The 19,534-nt window shown below is 42.5% G+C and overlaps 1 protein-coding gene across 1 annotated transcript in view; it reads left to right on the plus strand.

The window, feature by feature from the left end:
- Nucleotides 1–19,534, plus strand: part of CNTN6 (contactin 6) — a 163,356-nt gene that overhangs the window by 70,436 nt on the left and 73,386 nt on the right. The window contains exons 4-6 of the mRNA XM_035108102.2: nucleotides 7,201–7,296; nucleotides 10,754–10,957; nucleotides 15,098–15,200. Of these exons, the coding sequence (XP_034963993.2) occupies nucleotides 7,201–7,296; nucleotides 10,754–10,957; nucleotides 15,098–15,200 (403 nt within the window). The remainder of the gene's footprint in view (nucleotides 1–7,200; nucleotides 7,297–10,753; nucleotides 10,958–15,097; nucleotides 15,201–19,534) is intronic.

Below are 19,534 nucleotides of genomic sequence, written 5' to 3' on the forward strand. Positions count from 1 at the left end.
GTCTCTAGCTTGAAAAGTGTCTATGCTCCTAATGCTTCCCCCTCCCCCATTATTCAATAATGGACTACAATTACAACAGTCATATTTAAGATTATATAATGACAAAACATTTGTGGGATGGAATCAAAAGTTCAAGAAAGCATGAAATTGCATTAATTCCAAAGAAGTGTTAGTAATTATGCAAGGTGATGAATTTTGCCTCTCCCTAATTATCCATAACATGTATTAGGATGTTGTTATATCTTTGTTTGGTATTTAGGAAGGCATGGCTATGTAATAGTCCTCCCTAAAAGAAGTTAACACATTTATTGCATTAATTTAAAAACGTCACAATGGGACGTGCACCCTGCATGTAGCTTGGTTCTGTTGATTCTGTCATCATTTATTTGAATCAACCATTACTATCTTTAAATGCCCCTACATCCAAGAAGCTCAGGGCAGCATAAAAAGTGGTGCCAAGGGTGGGGCGGTGGCATTGAGGTTTTTGCCTGAAATGGAAAAGTGTCCTGGTTCAGCCCTGAACATGTATTCCCACAAATGCATTTCTGTCCCACACAATATCTCCTAATCAAGTTTTCAACCAGTGAAACAATTGGTAGTCACTGATCTTAGAGAGGAGGCTCTGTTGGGGGCACCACTGAAGATGGTGGATCATCTCAAGCTCCTTTTGCATTTCTGCTGGGCTGGCACCAAGTTTAAGGAGGTCCTGGTCAAGGTACCTTATGCCAGAGACCATCTTGGCTGTGAATCCCAGAAGACCTGCTCCCTGCCTTGCAGGCCTTTCCCCACCTCGTCTGAAAGGCTGGGGCCCTGACTGACTCCAGCTACAAAAGTTGAGGCTGCTGAACAGACTCTTGAGAGTCCCATGGACTGCAAGAAGATCAAACCTATCCATTCTGAAGGAAATCAGCCCTGAGTGCTCACTGGAAGAACAGATCGTGAAGCTGAGGCTCCAATACTTTGGCCACCTCATGAGAAGAGAAGACTCCCTGGAAAAGACCCTGATGTTGGGAAAAATTCAGGGCACTAGGAGAAGGGGACGACAGAGGACGAGATGGTTGGACAGTGTTCTCGAAGCTACGAACATGAGTTTGGCCAAACTGCGGGAGGCAGTGCAAGACAGGAGTGCCTGGCGTGCTATGGTCCATGGGGTCACGAAGAGTCGGACACGACTAAACGACTAAACAACAACAACAGACTCTTGGGCTGGGGTATTTTTTTAGCAGGGTTTGTTGCGAGGAGGGAGAGGAGCTGTTATTGCTGTTAGCGAGATGAATTTTTGCATCAACATTTTAGATCTTACTACTATTTATGTGGAAATTGTTCAATTTGTGTACTGTTAAAGTTTTATTTATGGTTTATGACTACTTTCGTTACAGCACAGTCAATGGTCATAGGTCATGGGAGTTCCAGACCAGCAATATCTGGAGAGCCAGAGATTCTCCACCCATGTCTTATTAGTTAGTAGAAGAAAGTTGGTGCTAACAGGCAGTATGAAAAAATTACTCTTCCAAATTAAAAGCAAACAAACTTTGTTTTATCGTTTTAATGTTTTGTCATCCAATTAAGACTGAATGATAAACTCCTGGTGCTGAGGATGGGGAGGTAGAAAAGATATATTTTCTATTCCGTGGCAGATTGTTATTCCCATTAACACTAATGGAACCAACACAGAGAAAAGGAAAATGTCTGTTTATGAGCATTAGAGCATTTCTTGGGATACAGTTGTTTATCACCATAACCAAACACCTCAGCAATCACTGAGGATTTGCCCGTCTTTAGATAATTGCAGTTTAGGGCAATTAGAGTGCTTCAAATTGTTGATTATTTTCTCACTTTACTACTGTTGCCATGTCTTTTATTAAAGTGTCACTGTTTTGAATATTTAAGTTTAGCACAAGAAACGCTTTTAATGGGAGGGTTCCATTGCCAGTTTTAAACTGTCCAATGCATGTCCTTCAAAATAAAACAAAATGCAAAGCTCATGTGTGCTACATTTCTCACATATACATATGCATACAAATATTCACAAGAGTCTATATTCTCATTCTTCCTTTCAGATGCCAATTTGTAAGTGTGGCATTCAGTTTTCCACAGGGTTGTGCTGCACCTTCAAATGGTCCTTATTGCAATCACTTGAAGGGCGGTGCGGCTGAAGCAAAAATGCTTCAAAAAGGGCAAGCAGAACTTTGGGTTATGTTTTGAGGGGTCAGGGTCTGTGTCCCCTGCTCATCCCACTCAACAGCCCTCTGCCACTCCCTCCCCCACTTTAACCCCAGAAAGTTTCCCCTTCCCACCCCATGCAACTACTAACCTCACTTTTCACCTTTACAACCCCATTTCAAAACCTCTGCCATTTTAAAAAAATATCACCACTTTTCCCATTTCAGTTTCCTTCCATTCCTGCTTTCTTCAAACCTCTGCTGTTGTTTAAAACCACAATTTCCCTCTCCGTTGGTCTCCACCACTGCTTGACTCAAAGTTCTCCCTCTTCAATTCCTCAGCTGCCTCATGTGAAGCCCTCAAATATTTCATTGTATGAAGGTACTTTGCTCAAACCTCTGCTGTTGTTCAGAATCACTGTTTCCTCCCCTCAGTTTTCCCCATCCCTGCTTTACTCAAACTTCTGCTGTTCTCCCCCCCCCCCGCCCTTTCCCACTGCCAGTGTCCTTTCTTTCTCATTCTTCTGCCTTGGCTGCTGTTGTTGCACAATCTTCCTTCTCTTTTTCTCCCCTCTCCTCCACTCCAAATCCATGCAAATCCAGGATTGTGATGCAATACTACAGGTCCACTAATGGGGGTTCACAATGATGGCTTGATATTTTTATGTAGATAGGGAGAAAATTGAAAGGTAAAAAAAAACCACACACACATAATGTCAAACTATGTTCAGGTTATTGTAAATGTTACGTATATTGGGTGATATCCAACTAAGTCATTTTCAGAGTAGGCCCACTGAAATTAATGCATATGACTAACATTAGGCATTTTTCAATTTTTAAGCAGCATATCCAGATATGCGCTTATCAAAAGTAATTTCTCTCAGAAGATCCCATTCTATGGAGAGACCAGATAAAGATGTCAGTCTCAATGGCAGCATTGTTCGCCATGATTTATTTTTAATAAAGGGTAATTTGGAGAATGCTCTTTCTCCTTCGCACTTTGGAATGAGAAGAGTTAGATTAAGCAAGAAGCTATAGTAACATTTCTGAAAGCTTCAACAAGTGCCTTATTATAAACTGATCTTCAAAATCTTATTTGTAGTAGTCTTAGATCCATCAGATCCCTCTGTAGTATCTAAGAAGTGACTCCTCAAAGCAAAGGCAGAAAGGCACTCCTTGGTAACAAAAAGCAGAAATGGGGGGGCACACATAAATGGCAAGGTGTGAGAGTTACTGATTCCACTTCTAAAACATTAAATCTGGTTTGTGATGCATTAACTGTGCTTCTAAGGTATGTTTATTTGTGAGAAAAGGATGCTAGCATGGCAGAGTTGGTTTTGAAATCCCCCCTCCAATGAGATTTATGGAGTGGGATCTGAGCTGGGGTGATGAAGCAGGCAGCAATGCAGCAATGTTAACCGATCAATATTGATTATCAGTGATAATGCGCCCCCCTCTCTGTGTAGAAGGCCCAGGACAATCCCTGTCCTATAAAACAGGTATGGGTCTAAAGTCTGTAACTTTGCGCCAGTGGTAGATCTGACTTCTTCGTGGCAATTTTCAGGTGCCAGGAAAGAGGTTACAACCCCCATCTCTAAATCCCTGTTCAGATAAAAGTGTATGGTGCGTGGAGAGGACAGGAGCACACATTCAAACCCCATGCCTAACTCATTGCACACTTGCCAGCTCTACTTCGGATCTTCCTGCACTGAGATACAAGGTGTGAAGGGGTGGTGATTCTAAAGCTGTGTACACGCTCCTGTTGGCTCCGAATCCCGTGGGCTCCCACCTCTGGTTCAAGAAGCAGTGTGCGCAGAATGTGAGACTCAATCCACCTCCATCCTGCCATTTATTACAAAATACTTCGTTTCAATGCATTTTCCCCCAACCCAGCTTTGAATAGAGTAAAACAACAAGCAGGTTACATTTTAACCCAGTAATGCGTCCACGGTCTAACTGCACTCTGTCACCACCCGTGTCTCTTCTCCCTGCTTTCCGAGGGATGTCTGAATTGGGCTCAACTGTTGTTCATTCAGAACGCTGGCTTATGTTCTTTGTCAACTCTGGCTGCGCCTGTCTCTGATTGGAAACCCGTCGTATTGTTTTAAGAAAAGCAATGTTCATCATGAAAGCCCTGAGTGAAATTTCCAGAGTTGGCAAGATTCAATTACACCAGCTGAACAACTTGCCTGTTCTGTCAACTTGCTTCCCAGCCTTCTCTAGCATTGTCCCCATATGGTTCAGTGTATATCAGTAATGTTCTTGTGATAATCTAATTTGGTTAACACAAGGAAACATATGTTTCCCCTGCCATAAGCATATCTTGTGCCTGCTGTGGTCTGCGAATGCTTTCCTCAGATGGTGATGACTTGCCACCCTGTGCAGCTGAGCCCTGGCATTGCCATGCCACACGTGGAAGGATCACATTCGCACCTGAGCATTCTGCTCACTCTACATGATACCGTTACAGATTTGGCTGATTAGCCAGCGCCCTGCCAATAGCCACATGCCAGAATGCAACGATCAAAGAGAATTGCCAGGGAAAGAGAAGAAGGGGCAATTGGAACAGAATTGCAGCCGGTAGCAAAATGCAATGTGAGCAAAGTCGATGCTCACAATGTAAGACAAATGCAGGCAGAGGAAAAAGGAGAATTATGGAGAGTCAGGTGATAACTTATTCATAGATTTCTGTGGAAAGCACAGTTAGCGAATATACCATCTGTGAAATAGAGCTGGCGTTCCTTAAATGTCTATTAGCAATTGCAATCCACTCCGAACACCTGATCTCTGCTCCACACTCCTTGATAACAACAACAACAACAACAAAATAAACCATTATGCTTTAATAGCTTATGTAATGTTATGCAATAGTGTCATTTTAGGCAAATGATCTTGTAGATTTTTTCTTTTTCAGGAGCCCATTACTTCGTTAACACTTTGGCCATTAAAAAGCTGATTAATGTTTTTCAGTATGCTACGAATCTGGCTTTCAACTTTGTTTCCAACAGATATGTGATAGTAAACATTTTTTTTTAGTTGGGGGGGGGGGATAATAGGAACGCACATCTATCAATGTTGCTGTATTTTTGTAAAAGTCGATGCTTCTTAATTATTTGCTTTCTTCTGATACTCTTAACCTATGGTGGTTTTTCTATTTTAAAATATCAAGCTGCATGGAATACTTTTCTTTTTTGTAGGAAAGTAAAAATAAAAGATCAGTCTCTAGGTGTATTTCCTGTGTTAGTAAATTGAAGCCCAATTGTCCCAGCATGAAGAATACCAATGCCTGTTTCATGATGTGTACATCCAAAGCAATCCAATAAATGAGACCCATGTTCAGCCAATGGGCATGTGATTCTGGGACTTGTGAAATTACTGTCAGTATGTAGCCTCATTAGACTTCACACATATCCATCCCCCTGAAGATGTTTTCGAGCAACCGTATCAGTTTGCAGTCCAGAACAAAACAATGTAAGCATGTAGTTGTTCTACCTGTTTTGTAGAAAGTCATTTTATATGAACACTGTTTGATTTAATCCCTTAATGGAAATTTCCTTTTTATCTTTAGACACATCCAAAAGTTTTCCTTTACTAGAAGAACAAGGGCATTTGAGTTCACCAGCTCAGTTGCATCATTATCTTGGTCTGACTTGAGTTTATACATTTACTCCTGTTTTTCCTTCACTTAGTTTTCACTTTTATTTTATTGTGGATCCAGATTGTTGATACTTATATGGAGTATGACTAAGTACTCTTGATATTAGTAGAATTAAAGTCTGGGTCCAACTCCATATAGGAGTAGTGTATTTTGATTTTATTCAAGATTAAATTGGGCCATATACTCCATTAGATCTACTTATTTGAAATTTAGATTTATAATAAAATATATTGATCCTTTCATTCCCCCCCCCTTCAATTTCTGTTTAACTTGAACATAAGAGGAAAGTATTCCATTGAGGGCAGGCAAAAAGCTATGGGAAGGAAGTTAGTATGGTCTAAACTAGTATCTTAGAGAATTAAACGGGAGAATCAGATTTTTCGAATAAAGATCTTGTTGTTCACCTGTTAATGGCTCGTAACTTGTTTTAGCCAGATACTGGAGAACTCTTAATACAGACCTTTATGAAGAATGGTAGTAGAGATATGGGACATAATTCTTATGGATAAGCTAGCAGCACCTCAAAGAGAACACTGTACTTTGGGGGGGGGGACACTACAACGTTCTGTATGACATGGTTTAATTTACTTGAATGTGTGCAATCTATTGAACATGGCTTCCAATTTTCAGCTTCTCACATGACACTGTGGAACAATGCATTTGTTTGATTCTTGCTGGACGGCATCACTTTACACCTTGATTCTAATGTAATATTCTTTAACGCTGTCTCTGTACTTGGGTGTGTGTGAGAGAGTTGGTAATAATGTTATTGTTGTTTCCTTTGTTGATAAAATATGGTAAAAAGGAGGGGGGGTGTCATGCTCAGATTTCAGTGTGCCTAGGAGAAATGCACTAGCATTTTCCCCTGTAAAACTGGCTGAATGTTCAAAGCAGGTGGTAGAGGAAGCGGGAGAATAAAATGCTTTTTAAATAAAAAATATTTCCATAGAAAAAACAACCATATAAATGAGGATGAGCATAAACTTTAAACATGTTAACCGTTGTATGAATACATAGCTATAATCTCCAACCCTAAAAGGGTGCACAGTGTATTTATGAGAGACTGTAACTGCTTACAGTTCAATTCAGCCACCTCTGAGTAGACAATATCTTCAAGGAGATGAGAACACAAAAATTGTAAAAAAGCCAAGCTCTCAGTATATATATTTCAGCTAATAGGAAACTTACCAGTGTGGCGCTGGCATACTTCAAATGAAACTTATCAACACAGCAGACACTTTCCAAGAGCCAATAAGGACCTAGGCAAATCATTTTCATGCTTATTCCTCCAAAGTCCTCCCAGTGTGAACAGCAAAATGGTCTCCATGGTTTGGAAATAGAAATACCTTACAATTTTTTAATTATTTATCTCTCCTTAAGATCTTGAAAACTTTGAAACCAAAGCAAGAAGCACTGTATCAGTCAGAGAAGGCCAAGGAGTCGTTCTGCTCTGTGGACCTCCGCCACACTATGGAGGTAGTATACAACATTCTTACCGGGTTTTTTTAAAAAAATATTTTTTACAGTATCAGCACAAATTTGTTGAATGTGCAACACATTATGGGGGCATGATTTATCCTCATGCAGATTCAGTGTGCATAGGGTTTATGATCAAACCTAGGGAACTAGCCCATTACCATGCTGCAGAATATAAAGCTTCAGTAGCACAGATGCAGACAAGTATAAAGTATTTCTGTTGTTCCAGCAGTTCAAGACATAACACAGACTCCGGCTCACTTCTCAAGACTGACCTCGACAGACAGCCAAAGTCCCATAATTGATAAACTGACAGGCCTTAATCACTTATATAGTCATCACAGGGCTGTTGCAACTGGCTTTGCTGACCCACCTGTTGGCTTATCTCAACCTTGGAGTGATTTGCGTTTGTGAAGGAAATTAACCCCTTCCTCCACGTCCAGTTCCTCCAACAACAGCTACCTCCCTTACTAATTTTTTCTAAACTACGAAGCCCAACTGTTGCAATGGGGTGCGGTTCCAGCCCCTTGATCATTTTGGTTGTCCTTTTCTTCAGACCAGGGGGTGGGGTAAGGGAGAAAGGAACTTACCCCAAATACCCTCATCACTTTTTAATCCCCCACCAGCCATTTTGGAAGCATTCAATGGGTTTTAATATGTCAGTTAAAATTGACAGAATACAGAGGTCTCCATATTGCAATAGGCAGATTTAAAATTGCTGCAGACTCCCAAACAGGAGGAATGGGTGGAAGAACTGGCCAGAGATCATGGTGTAGAATCAGAACTGAGGGGTATGTGTGTGTATTGAGAAGGGGGGTGCAAGTTGGCTTTCCTCTGAGTTTTTATTTTCAGCTGGAACTTGCCAGAACTCAGTTCCGGCACCTCTCAGGTGGGTACCATTGCCGTTATAAGAAAACAAACGAGGCATTCATTGTGAGTTCCAGCACCTCTTTTTCTAGGAAAATAGCACTGCCTTTCCTCATATTGTTTCTGTTCTCAGACATAATGGCTCTTTGAGGATTGCAGCTTCCTGTGCTAGCCCCATCCCTACTCTAACACACCTTTTCAATATTTCACATACTCCACCCCCCCCCCCGATTTTATTAACTTCCTAACTACCTTATAGGGGGGAGGGATGCTTTCAGAAGGGAAGCATCTTTGATAGATCCCAAGTGGCATGCTGTTTCTAATTATAGTCACATAATATTATAGGAAGTCAGCATAAAGTTCCAGAAGAAACCACTAGTGTTTACAGACTCATTATCATACTACGCTGATGTTGCAACTGGAACATAAATAATGTTTGTAAAATGGCATTGATGATGGCAAGGAGCTAGAATGGGGAAAGAGTCGACGTTTTGAAATGAATCAGTTGGCAGAGAGTTTCGCTCGGCTCATGAATTATACATTTAATTAAGGGATGCTAAACTGCTAGATTTCAAAACTTCTGATTTACTATGTTTTATTAAAAATACAATTTCCATGCCACTCCTGCCACTGCCGGAGCTCGATAGAAAGTGCTCAGGAGTCAGCTGTCAAACTGCAGACAGCAGGAAGGAACAATTGCGACAGGAGGTGAACAGAAGCCATTGGACAGAAGAGCAGTGAGTCAGACAGATCAGAGCTGCTGGGGGATCAGAAAGGAGGTGAGCTACCAGCGCCCACTAGGAAGCAGCTGCTGGGGAAAGAGGAAAAGGAAAAGTTAGCATATAAATCGTCAGTCCTCAAAGCACAGCAGTGTAAAAGAAATAAAAAGTGTAACTCCCAATGTGGGAAGCATTTGAAGTGCAGAGGATGTCTGTGAATGTCTACCATCTCCTGTAGTCCACATACACTGATGCTGGTCTCTCTACGTCGCAGGAGGCAGAAATTGTGTGGTTGTGCAGACTCTGCGTGCCTGTGATAGCTTTTTTAAAAAGTACTGTATAAACCCACTTAAAAAGGCCATGCAGACTATTGTCTATCAGGTCAAAGTTTTAAAAACCAATCCATAGCTCATTGGATGGAAGTGGAGAAGATGGGGTTAATTTAGACAGGGAGCCCTCTTTGGTTTTGGACTCTGAAGGGCTCTTTCTTCCTACTAGCCTGGTCAAGTGTTTTCATAACTTAAGGGGGGAACAACCTGTGGTTGGCACAATGACAGCGAGAACCCTTCACATGGATAATACTTGGGATTTGTTTTGCTTTTTTGAGTGTTAAGTATGTTCACTGTTTTCCGAATAAGAGTCCACACAAGTGCAATAGCTTTTATCGGCTAATTGAGACAGCATACTGAGCCTAAACCATCCACTTTTGTTTTCCTTTGTTTTCACTTGCAAATTGGCATGGCTATTTGCATATGATGATTTAGGCAACTGTGCTGTATAGAAAAAGGTCTATCAAAAGTGGGCCCCTTTCTAAATGGACTGTGTTGGGCCTGAATTTTAAGTACTGCTGTCCCTATACTTCCTGTCCCACACATATGAGCCAAGATAGGGAGTGAAAAAGTTTCCCTCCTCTAGACACACCCTTTAGTCTTGAGTTGCTTAGATGAAGTCCTTCCAAAGGAAGTAGTGAAAGAAAGGGAAGGGTGAGCTTTGCCAGACTTTATAAAGTCATTCCAAAGAAAGCAGTGTGAGGACAGAAGACTTAGAATTGGAAAACAATGTTTGGAGCTTTCTCAAGGGTAATGTAATCCACCCACTTGCCGTATTTGACTTCCTTAGAACTAATTCAAAATCAGTTGTTACATGTAATTATCAGCTATACTTGCAGATGTACATGTGTCCAAGGACTAACAGTATTATATTAACCCGTTGAGGATACAGTTCCTCGTATCTGATAAAAATGTGTTCCATTACAATGTACTCAAGAAAGGGAAGCTGTTAAAGTAGCCCAACAAATAGGCTCCTTGCCTCTGCTCTGTTATCCGCATGGGCTGCTTCTCTTGAACCTGCTATACTTGATGACAACTCATTCGAGTGTGTGAGTCATCTCCATTAAAAACTGTTCTGTTGGAGATGAAAATGGGTGATTTGTGATGGCTCAAATCATTACTGATTTTGCATTCAACAGGTGTAGAATATGTATCTGTCAACTGGTGTTATTCCTGCTATATAGATCCCTGGCTGGATTTTTAAATGTTCTGCTATCCTTGATTTGCTGTTGACATCACTGCGTCTACATGTTTCCCTAACCCTAAGGCACTCTCATTGCAAATGGCAAATGACAAAGAAAGCGGTGTTATTTCAGCATTTTATTTTCATTTAAAGGGTGGGGAGAAAACCGCTTGAACAGGAAGAGGACAATGAATGAATCAGGATGAATGAAACACTGCTTGAAGATTTACCGTTAGAGCCTTGCTTTTCTATGTTGGTTAACTTTATCAAAAAACCGAAATCACAATTTGCCTCCAATAGTGCTATCTCTCAGAGTTTTGCTAGGAAAATATGTGTAATAAGTGTTTGATGTTTTCCAGATTTATCCTATGCTTGGATTTTCAATGATAACCCCTTATATGTTCAGGAGGACAGTCGTCGATTTGTATCTCAAGAGACAGGAAATCTATACATCGCCAAAGTGGAACCTTCTGATGTGGGCAACTACACATGTGTTGTAACCAACACAGAGGCCAAACAAAGTGTGCAGGGCCCACCCACACCCCTTGTACTCCGTAGTGATGGTAAGGCTTGTTTTGCGTACAATCTCAATTAAACCACCTTAAAAATGCAGCCTACCGACTTGTTAAGGTCTACAGAGGACTCTCTCTTTGTGATCCCACACAGAGTAAGGTTTGCAGTTGAGGGGTCCAGAAGAGCGCTTTCTCCGTGGTAGCCCTGCAGGTTTACAATGGCCTCCTCTCATGGGTGAATCATGACTGTATATTATTTTCATTCATAAGACAGGTTTATATGCACTTATTTGCTTATCCCACCTGCTTAATTTGTGATTGTTATTAATGTTAGGGTGCTTATTTATTTAGTTTTTTAATTGTTAACTGTGATTTTAATCTGATGAAGTGTGCATGCACACAAAAGCTCATACCAAAATTAAAACTTAGTTGGTCTTTAAGGTGCTACTGAAGGAATTTTTTTTTATTTTGTGATTTTAATGTTACCCTTTGCCAAACTGGGACTCTTGACTGAAGAGTGAACTATAAATACTTGCATATGATATCACCTTGATATTTTTGAAGTGCAATAGATTATCTCAACATTTGTGTTACCCATTTATGTTAATCAAAGAGCTCCTTTTGAGTCTATACTTGCTCATCATTGCTAAATTGAAATAATTGAGCAAATAAGCAAAGGGTGATAAAGTGGCTTAAATACACCGCAAAGTTGTTGTTTTTTCAAATGCCATTGATTTTTTAAAATGAATTTTATTTTGGTGACATGCTAGAAATCCTCTGTTAGAGATTGGCTAGTCCCTGGTATTTCTGGGAAGAGCACATGACTGTTAGGCCAGTCAGTTTGTAAGGAAGATATGTCAACAGTAAACCAAGCACATTGCAGGGGAAAGAGGCATGATAAAATAAATCCTAATCCACATGCTAATGTTATTATTCCAAGAATGCTCAGATTCAGATGTGACAGGTTTTCATTGTTTAGATCTAAAAAGCAGAACACTAGATCTAATCCAGTTTAGTCACTGAAGTGAAAGGCACTCCCTTAAAAAAAAGCAAAAAGCTTTTATTTAAATGTTTGCAGTTGAAAGCCATGGCCCCTCTTAAGTGTAGCCAAAAGGGCTCTCATAAAATAGCAACAACTATTGCAAGGCATTATGTTCCATATTGTAATGCTGTGGGGCATTTTCAGCCCAAGGGTACATTCCCCTGTGGGGACCTTGCAGGTACCAAATGTCAACAGTGGGAAGGACTATTGGAATAACTGGGAAAAGCAATGTATGTGACTTTGTACAACTGCCTACATTTCAGGAGGACAAAAATCATTTCTGTTCCTATAGCAGGGGCATATTTGGCCCCTCGCCTTTTCCTCAAAGATGACTCAGGAGGATTGAAACCCAAAGGTAGGGGGTGGAGGAGAGAGCCATTTGAGGCAGAGTGTGCAAGATCTCACACATATCATGCAGAATCTTGACAATCTCACCCAAAATCAGTGGCAATGGTGGTGCCACTTCTCCACCAGCCGAGGATGTGGCAGGGCATGGAATGGTGGCAGAACAGGTGGTGGCAGCGGGAGTAGGTATGTGGTGTAAGGAGCAGCAAAATTGGATGTGCTGCCTCTCCTACTTTTATAGACTACCTACATGAGTCAGAATCCAGAAATCAGACAGGAAGTGTACATACGTAGCATTGGCTCCCTGCTGCAGAACACCAGGCCTACACCTTTGGAGATCTGTCAGGCCCACTGATGTGCTCCCCCTTCATATATATACCAGATGCTTGAGATGCCAGAGATTTTTCTTACTAGCACTTTGAGTTATCTCCTCTTTTTTAACCTACATAAAGTATAAAAAGGTAAAGGGACCCCTGACAATTTAGTCCAGTCACGAATGACTCTAGGGTTGCAACGCTCATCTCGCTCTATAGGCCGAGGGAGCCAGCGTAGGTCCGCAGACAGCTTCCGGGTCATGTGGCCAGCATGACTAAGCCGCTTCTGGCAAAACCATAGCAGCACACGGAAACGCCGTTTAACTTCCCCCAGGAGCAGCAACTATTTATCTACTTGCACTTTGACGTGCTTTCGAACTGCTAGGTTGGCAGGAGCAGGGATCGAGCAACGGGAGCTCACCCCCGTCGCGGGGATTCGAACCACCAACCTTCTGAACTGCAAGCCCAAGAGGCTCAGTGGTTTAGACCACAGCGCCACCTGTGTCCCTTGCATAAAGTATAGGTGTTTGCTAAGCACATCTATATTACATGGTTAATGTGGTTGGTGAGAAATAAGTTGTGCAGCCTGGTGGCATACTGTTACCTCTATATGAAAAAAATTTTTTTAAAGCATTTTAATATGTATTTAAAAAGAGAATAAACCAGAAAAAAGTTACTATTAATTCAGCGGAAATGGGACCTATTCAGTTAGTTTTGTTGAAGAAAGGGTTAAAATGATATGCAGTGGGATGTGTGAACAAAATACCGTGTTTCCCACATTTTAAGACACCGTCTTATATCTATTTTACTCAAGAAAATAAACATATGGCTTATTTTCGGGGGGGTGTCTTTTTTTTACTACTGTAAGTACCTCCAACCCAAAGCCAAACAATGGCAACAACACGAGGTCTTGGGCGCTTTATCCGGCACCAGCAGACAGGAAAGAGACGCAGCGATTTCCCCTCTTGCCTGAGTCAGCACTTACCCTTATTATTATCTGTGCAGAGCTAAACCTAAAGACCCAAAGGGCAGAGTGCCGGGGGGGGGGGAAGAGACCTGCTCTTCCTTGGTCTCTGTTCCGCCTTGGGCTCTTCAGCAAAGCGATTCACACATACACCCGCCACCATCATGACACATACGTTAGCTCACCCCCACCCATTCTTCCCTTTACCGGAGAGAGACCAGGGAGGGGCTGCGAGCAGAACTCAGGGGGAATCCCCGCCAACACCCAACAGCACCGATAAAACAGTGCTCCGCTCCGCTGCAGCGTCGCGTTCACACACCCCAGACGACTCGCCTCCCGCGAGCGCTCCGCTTCCCCCGCTGCCCGAGTTCTGGCGGAGACGGCGGGGCTTAGCAAAGAGGAAAGGCTTTTCTCCCGCCCTGCTTTCTCCCTCCTTGGCTCCCCTCCTTCCCTTTCAGGCGCGCCGACCCAGACACGAGAAACCCACTCACACAAGCCGCCCGCAGCAATGAGCTGAGCCAGGCAGCGAGCAGAGCAGCGCCTTGCCTCGGACTGCACCCGCCGCCTCCTCCTGGCGCCGCCACTGCCACGGTTGCCGCTGCCATTTTCCTGACGGGAAGGGGTCTGTGTGAACCAGGGAAACCAACACGCAACTGTCGAGCTCTTTTGCCCGCCTCTGCCCTTTACTTCCCGCTACCTCCCACCGCCGCTCTGCCTTGGGTCATGTGGCCCCAGAACGTTTTGGCGGCACGGCTCCTGCCACCGTTTGTCACCCGCCGCTGCTCTGCTTCGGGCCATGCGGCCCCACAACATTCTGGCGGCGCCGAAGGGGCCAGCAGGGCTCCCGATGCCGAGGGGTTTCCCCGTCCGGGCGCTCTGCCCGAGTGGAAAAAAGTTCTGGGAAGAGTGGGGAGGCTCCCAGTGTGGCTCACCTGGCGACGCGCTCAATTCATGCACCCTCTCCCACCTGGTTTCAAGCCTCTCGAGGCTCTAAAGGAAAGCAAGAAGGTACGTCTTATTTTCGGGGAATGTCTTATATTTCGCGAATGCATAAAAACCCTGCCATGGCTTACTTTATGACTACGTATTAAAAAGGGGGAAACACGGTATGTGTTTTGCAATTTCATCTAATGAGGGGTTTGCCCAGTTTCTCAGACGGAGACCCATTTCTCAGAGGGTTGGAATGTGAAAGGCATCCGACTTTAGGGCTGCATTTTTACACAAATCAAGCCATCTTAGGAATTTGAAAAAGAATGTAATGTGCTACATGACAACTACTGAATGCTAGCTTCTTTTTCACAATATGGTTCAAGAAGTCAAGGGGAAGTCACTTGTATGATTTGATTTGTAGATTTCATATTAAGCACTTGCATGGTGATGAAGTTTTCCATGGTAGCCTGTTCATGTTCTTACTAGCTTCCATAAGAAGAAGTAAGGCCATGATTTTCAATGTCACACTGATAATCTGTTGTAGTAAGACAGGTCTGAGGCACAACTGGAGCGTTCCCTGTTTTGATGTTCAACAGGTGTGATGGGGGAGTACGAACCAAAGATTGAAGTGCGTTTTCCAGAAACAACACTGGCAGCAAAAGGCTCATCGGTTAAACTGGAATGCTTTGCCCTTGGAAAGTAAGGTTCTTCAATTTTTTTCTAATTTTTTTTAAAATCATAATGCTTGTTTGCTGTAATAGAATAAGGACATTTCTCAAATAGTCAACCAAATGGGTATTGATTTGGATTTGAGTGATATCCCATGGTCATATAAAGGTTTTTAAAATTACCTTACCTAGAAATCTTGCAGGTCTGCCTTATAGAGGACAAATATACCATCTCCCCAAAGCAGTAGGCTGCCCAAACACCCATCCTGCTGTATCCCTGCTGTTAGGCTGTGGGGAATGGGTGAATTTTCCACCAAGTCATTGGTTTTTTATTTCAACTTTTAATAGGCTATTTGCAGTTTCCTGATAACCAAGCTCCTCCAGCTAAGCATTCATTCTCACAAAACTATAATATATCTTTCTGAAAGAATGCTGATTTTTAAGTGTGTGTGTGTGTGTGTGTGTGTGTGTGTGTGTGTGATTTTACCAATGGTATTATATCCTTCAGTATGAGAAACTTATGCAAACTACTGCAAATGCTTCTGCTGTCCCAGTTTATGTTCCGTTTATGCAAAACTGGTGGCTTTTATGCAAAACACCTATGCTTCAACGTATAAGGCTTAATTTCTGATAATTTGATCCAAATAACTACAATATGGACACTAGTTCATCAGATCAAGGTAACTAAGCATGCATTTCATTTCCCTCCTTAAACAGGGATATCTTAGAATCATAGAATCGTAGAGTTGGAAGGTATCCCAAGGGTCATATAGTCCAACCCCCTGCAATGCAGGGAACTCAGCTAAAGCATCCATGAAAAAACATCCAAGGAATGAGAGTCCACAACTTCCCAAGGGAAACTTCTCCATCTTGAATTACAGTTTTGGAGTGAACGTCAATACAGTGGTACCTCGAGTTAAGAACTTAATTCGTTCTGGAGGTCCATTCTTAACCTGAAACTGTTCTTAACCTGAGGTACCACTTTAGCTAATAGGGCCTCCCGCTGCCACTGCGCCACCGCCACACGACTTCTATTCTCATCCTGAAGCAAAGTTCTTAATCCCAGGTACTATTTCTGGGTTAGCGGAGTCTGTAACCTGAAGTGTCTGTAACCCGAGGTACCACTATACCATTAAAATCAGGGTCAGCTTTGTCATGAGACAATAGGAGACAATTGCCTCAGGCAGTGGGTATGGGGATGAAAAATTTCCACTCCTTCTCTTCATCCTTGCCATGGCTCCTACATCTAATTTCCCTCACCTTCCCAGCACTTTACCTGTTAACTGATATGCAGCAGAAGTAGCTGTGCCTTGACTTTTCCTCTTTTCCTCTTCCTCACTCTGAGGAACAACGCAGAGTTCTGGATGCTTGTGTATTTCCAAGTGGGAAGTACAACGATTTGTGTTGTCTCTGCGTCACCTGCAAATATACGCTTACAAAACAAGCTGGGAACGAGCTGTTAGCGTTATCCAAGCACTAAGAAAGCTCCTGAGTGCCATTCTGAATTGTGCTGAATAGAGTCTGCCCACCTCTTGTCATGACGGATGGGTATATTCTTACCATTGTGTTTTCTAAGCAGAGAAATGGTTGGCCCAACAGGCAGAAAGTGTGGTCCACCATTGTAGTGCAGGGAGGAATGCCCAACCCAACCATCATGGTTGCCTGGTGCAAGGGAACTGGGACAGGCATGTCCCTGAGCATAGGTAGCATTGTTAGCCACTGTCAGGCTGGAGCCAGCAAGCGAGCAACAGCAGCTGCCAGACTTGGACGGCAGACCAGGGGACAAAGGGAGAGTTGTTATGGGAAGACCAGAGGGGAAGTACAGGGGGGAGTTCACAGCCCAGAGAATCACAGGAGTTATCCGAGTTATCTGAGCCAGTTTCCAAGCCTCTCAGCATGCAGGAACGCAGGAGAGGAGGGGTACAAGAAAAGGGGAAATCGACATCACAGAAGCAAAGGAAGAGATTCGTTTTCTGGAGGAAGAGGAACAACGCTGAGGATTTAGTTGAGTCATTATCAGGGTAGCCATAAGTCACAGGGGCAGAGAGCTCCGGACAAGTGGTATGTTTTTTTTCTGGAATAAAACCAACTTTTTATTGACTACATGTGTTCGTGCCTTGCTGCCGCTACAGCTGTGAAGGGTTGGCAGTGTGTGGTTAATGTTTGTAGCACCCTCAGCTCCTTGAAAAAGAGGAGCAGAGGACTGTGAGGAGGAGGGATCATACAGTGACTTCTCTCGGGCCAGGAACCATCAATGGGTACCCAACAAGGATGATGAGACCCACCCTTCTTTAGCAGCAGTGAAGAGGCCTTTAGCAGCAGTGAAGAGGCCTTATTTATTTTACAAATGTGCTGTATTAATAAAGTTGTGGCCATATTCACCCATATATTGTCTCACATCTTCATTTGGGTTTAGGAGTAATGTGCCCATCTCTTATTCATTTTTAAAATAAGGAATAATTAGGGCAACCAGAAAATGCAAATGTAGCGTCAGCTCTTCAAGTTGACCCACATTAAAGAAGAGCTTAAACTGGGGTGAGGAAACAAATTAAATTGCACATCTTTAAGATGTGAAATGCTTGAAAAATAAATAAGGAAGCATTTTCTCACCAGCTAGCTTGCTTCTTTCCAATCCTCTTGGCAAAACACCACATCTGAAATGTCAGGTTCCTGTTCCGATTCCTAGATATATTTAGGTTTACTGTGACTTCTCTAGAGTATTATGACTAAATATTTTGGTCCATAGCTGCCAAGTTATCCCTTATTTTAAGGGATTTTCCCTTATGCTGAATAGGCTTCCTCGCGAGAAAAGGGAAAACTTGGCAGCTATGTTTTGGTCTGATTTAAAAAACGAAACAAAAAAACCGAGCATTTTCTAGAGAGTAAATTTTCCTCATAAAAGTTTCTTCATAAGTCTTAGACGGAACATTTGGAAAGAGAGTCCAGCAGATAAATGCTATTTCAGCCCTGCCTTCTTCTTATTCCTTGTTATGAGGGAAAACACAAATTGTGTGCATTATCTCTTAGTGGAAATAGTTTCAAAAGCTGAAGGTCAAAGGATTAATTTAGCTTTTGCTGTCTTTTATATTATTTGACAGCAGAAGACACAATTATAGTGAAATACCTGACAGAACAAAGACCAATTAGGGAACGGGGGAGGGGGGGAGAGACTTACCCAAATTACAACCACAGCAGAGTTTAGGTTTTTTAAAAGAAAGCAACTATTTGTCATAATAGACCGCAGAAATCACAGCTGGAGCTGAATTTGCCAAGAAAATAATGTAGCAACAGAGAATAAACTTGAAATTAACCCAATCCTAGGGTTTTGGTTCAGTCGAAAAACTGGACAGAACAATCCTTTGGAGGTTGGGTGGAGAGTCCAGGCTGGGTAAAATGCCCTAAGTTAAATCAAATCAGTTTATTTCAGCTTTAAGCTTATAAAGCCCTAAGTCCTGCTGGGCGCATTGGCCAGGGTGGCAGGTCAGTGACAGCTCCCCCCCCCCGCTTTTCCTTTACTTGGTCATTGTAGTAATTGGTAACTGTAGAGTTAAATATTATTATGGGCTGGAGCAAAGACTCTACCTTCTAGCTTGTTGTGGTGGTGGTTACTTTCATTTCCCTGTGTTGTTGTGTGTTGGCTTTGCTTCTTCTGTATGTGGCCCTCCTTGCTGTGTCCTAGCATAGGAGCACAGTTGCCAGGCAGAAGTATGCAGTGTGAAGAAGTCCCTTAAGGACCCTTATTCCGTTAGAGCTCTTTGCAAACATGCAGTTTTGCTCAGGGCTGGGACCTAAATAATCAAGCAGGAAAACTGGAAGTCTGAACCACTTAATTATTATGCCCTTTTGGAACTTATTTCTCCCACCCCATGTGAGTGTTTGGTGCCAAAAGCCACCCGCACAGCTTTTCTCATCTCTGCTTTGTCTCATTTGTTTAACCAGGCATAGTCGTAATTATCTGAGCTGCAAATTTAATTTTATTGTGAAGTGTCCTGAGAGGAGTGACATGAATGATGCAGCACAGATACTGTATGATTGACCGAAGGTTATTCTGCATGCGCCTTCATTTGAAGGGAGAGACAAGGTTTGCTTATTGGCTATTCCTGCGTTGTTCCAGTCAAACTGAAATTGATGCCCAGTGTGACTAGACTTGTCACTTCGAAGAAAATATTTTTCTTCTTCTCTGTTTTAATTTGGTAACTTATGGATTCCTGGGTCTGCTGCCTGTTCTGTAGGATATAAATAAAATAGTGACTGCAGCCAGTGTTCTTTCAATGCTTTGGAGCGTTCAGGCAAACGAATTATAGATTTATCTTCACTGCCATAGATGCACATTTTCGCACTGTGTCCACTTATTCATGCTGAAGT

Source organism: Zootoca vivipara, chromosome 2 (genome assembly GCF_963506605.1).
Source record: "Zootoca vivipara chromosome 2, rZooViv1.1, whole genome shotgun sequence".
NCBI lineage: Eukaryota > Metazoa > Chordata > Lepidosauria > Squamata > Lacertidae > Zootoca > Zootoca vivipara.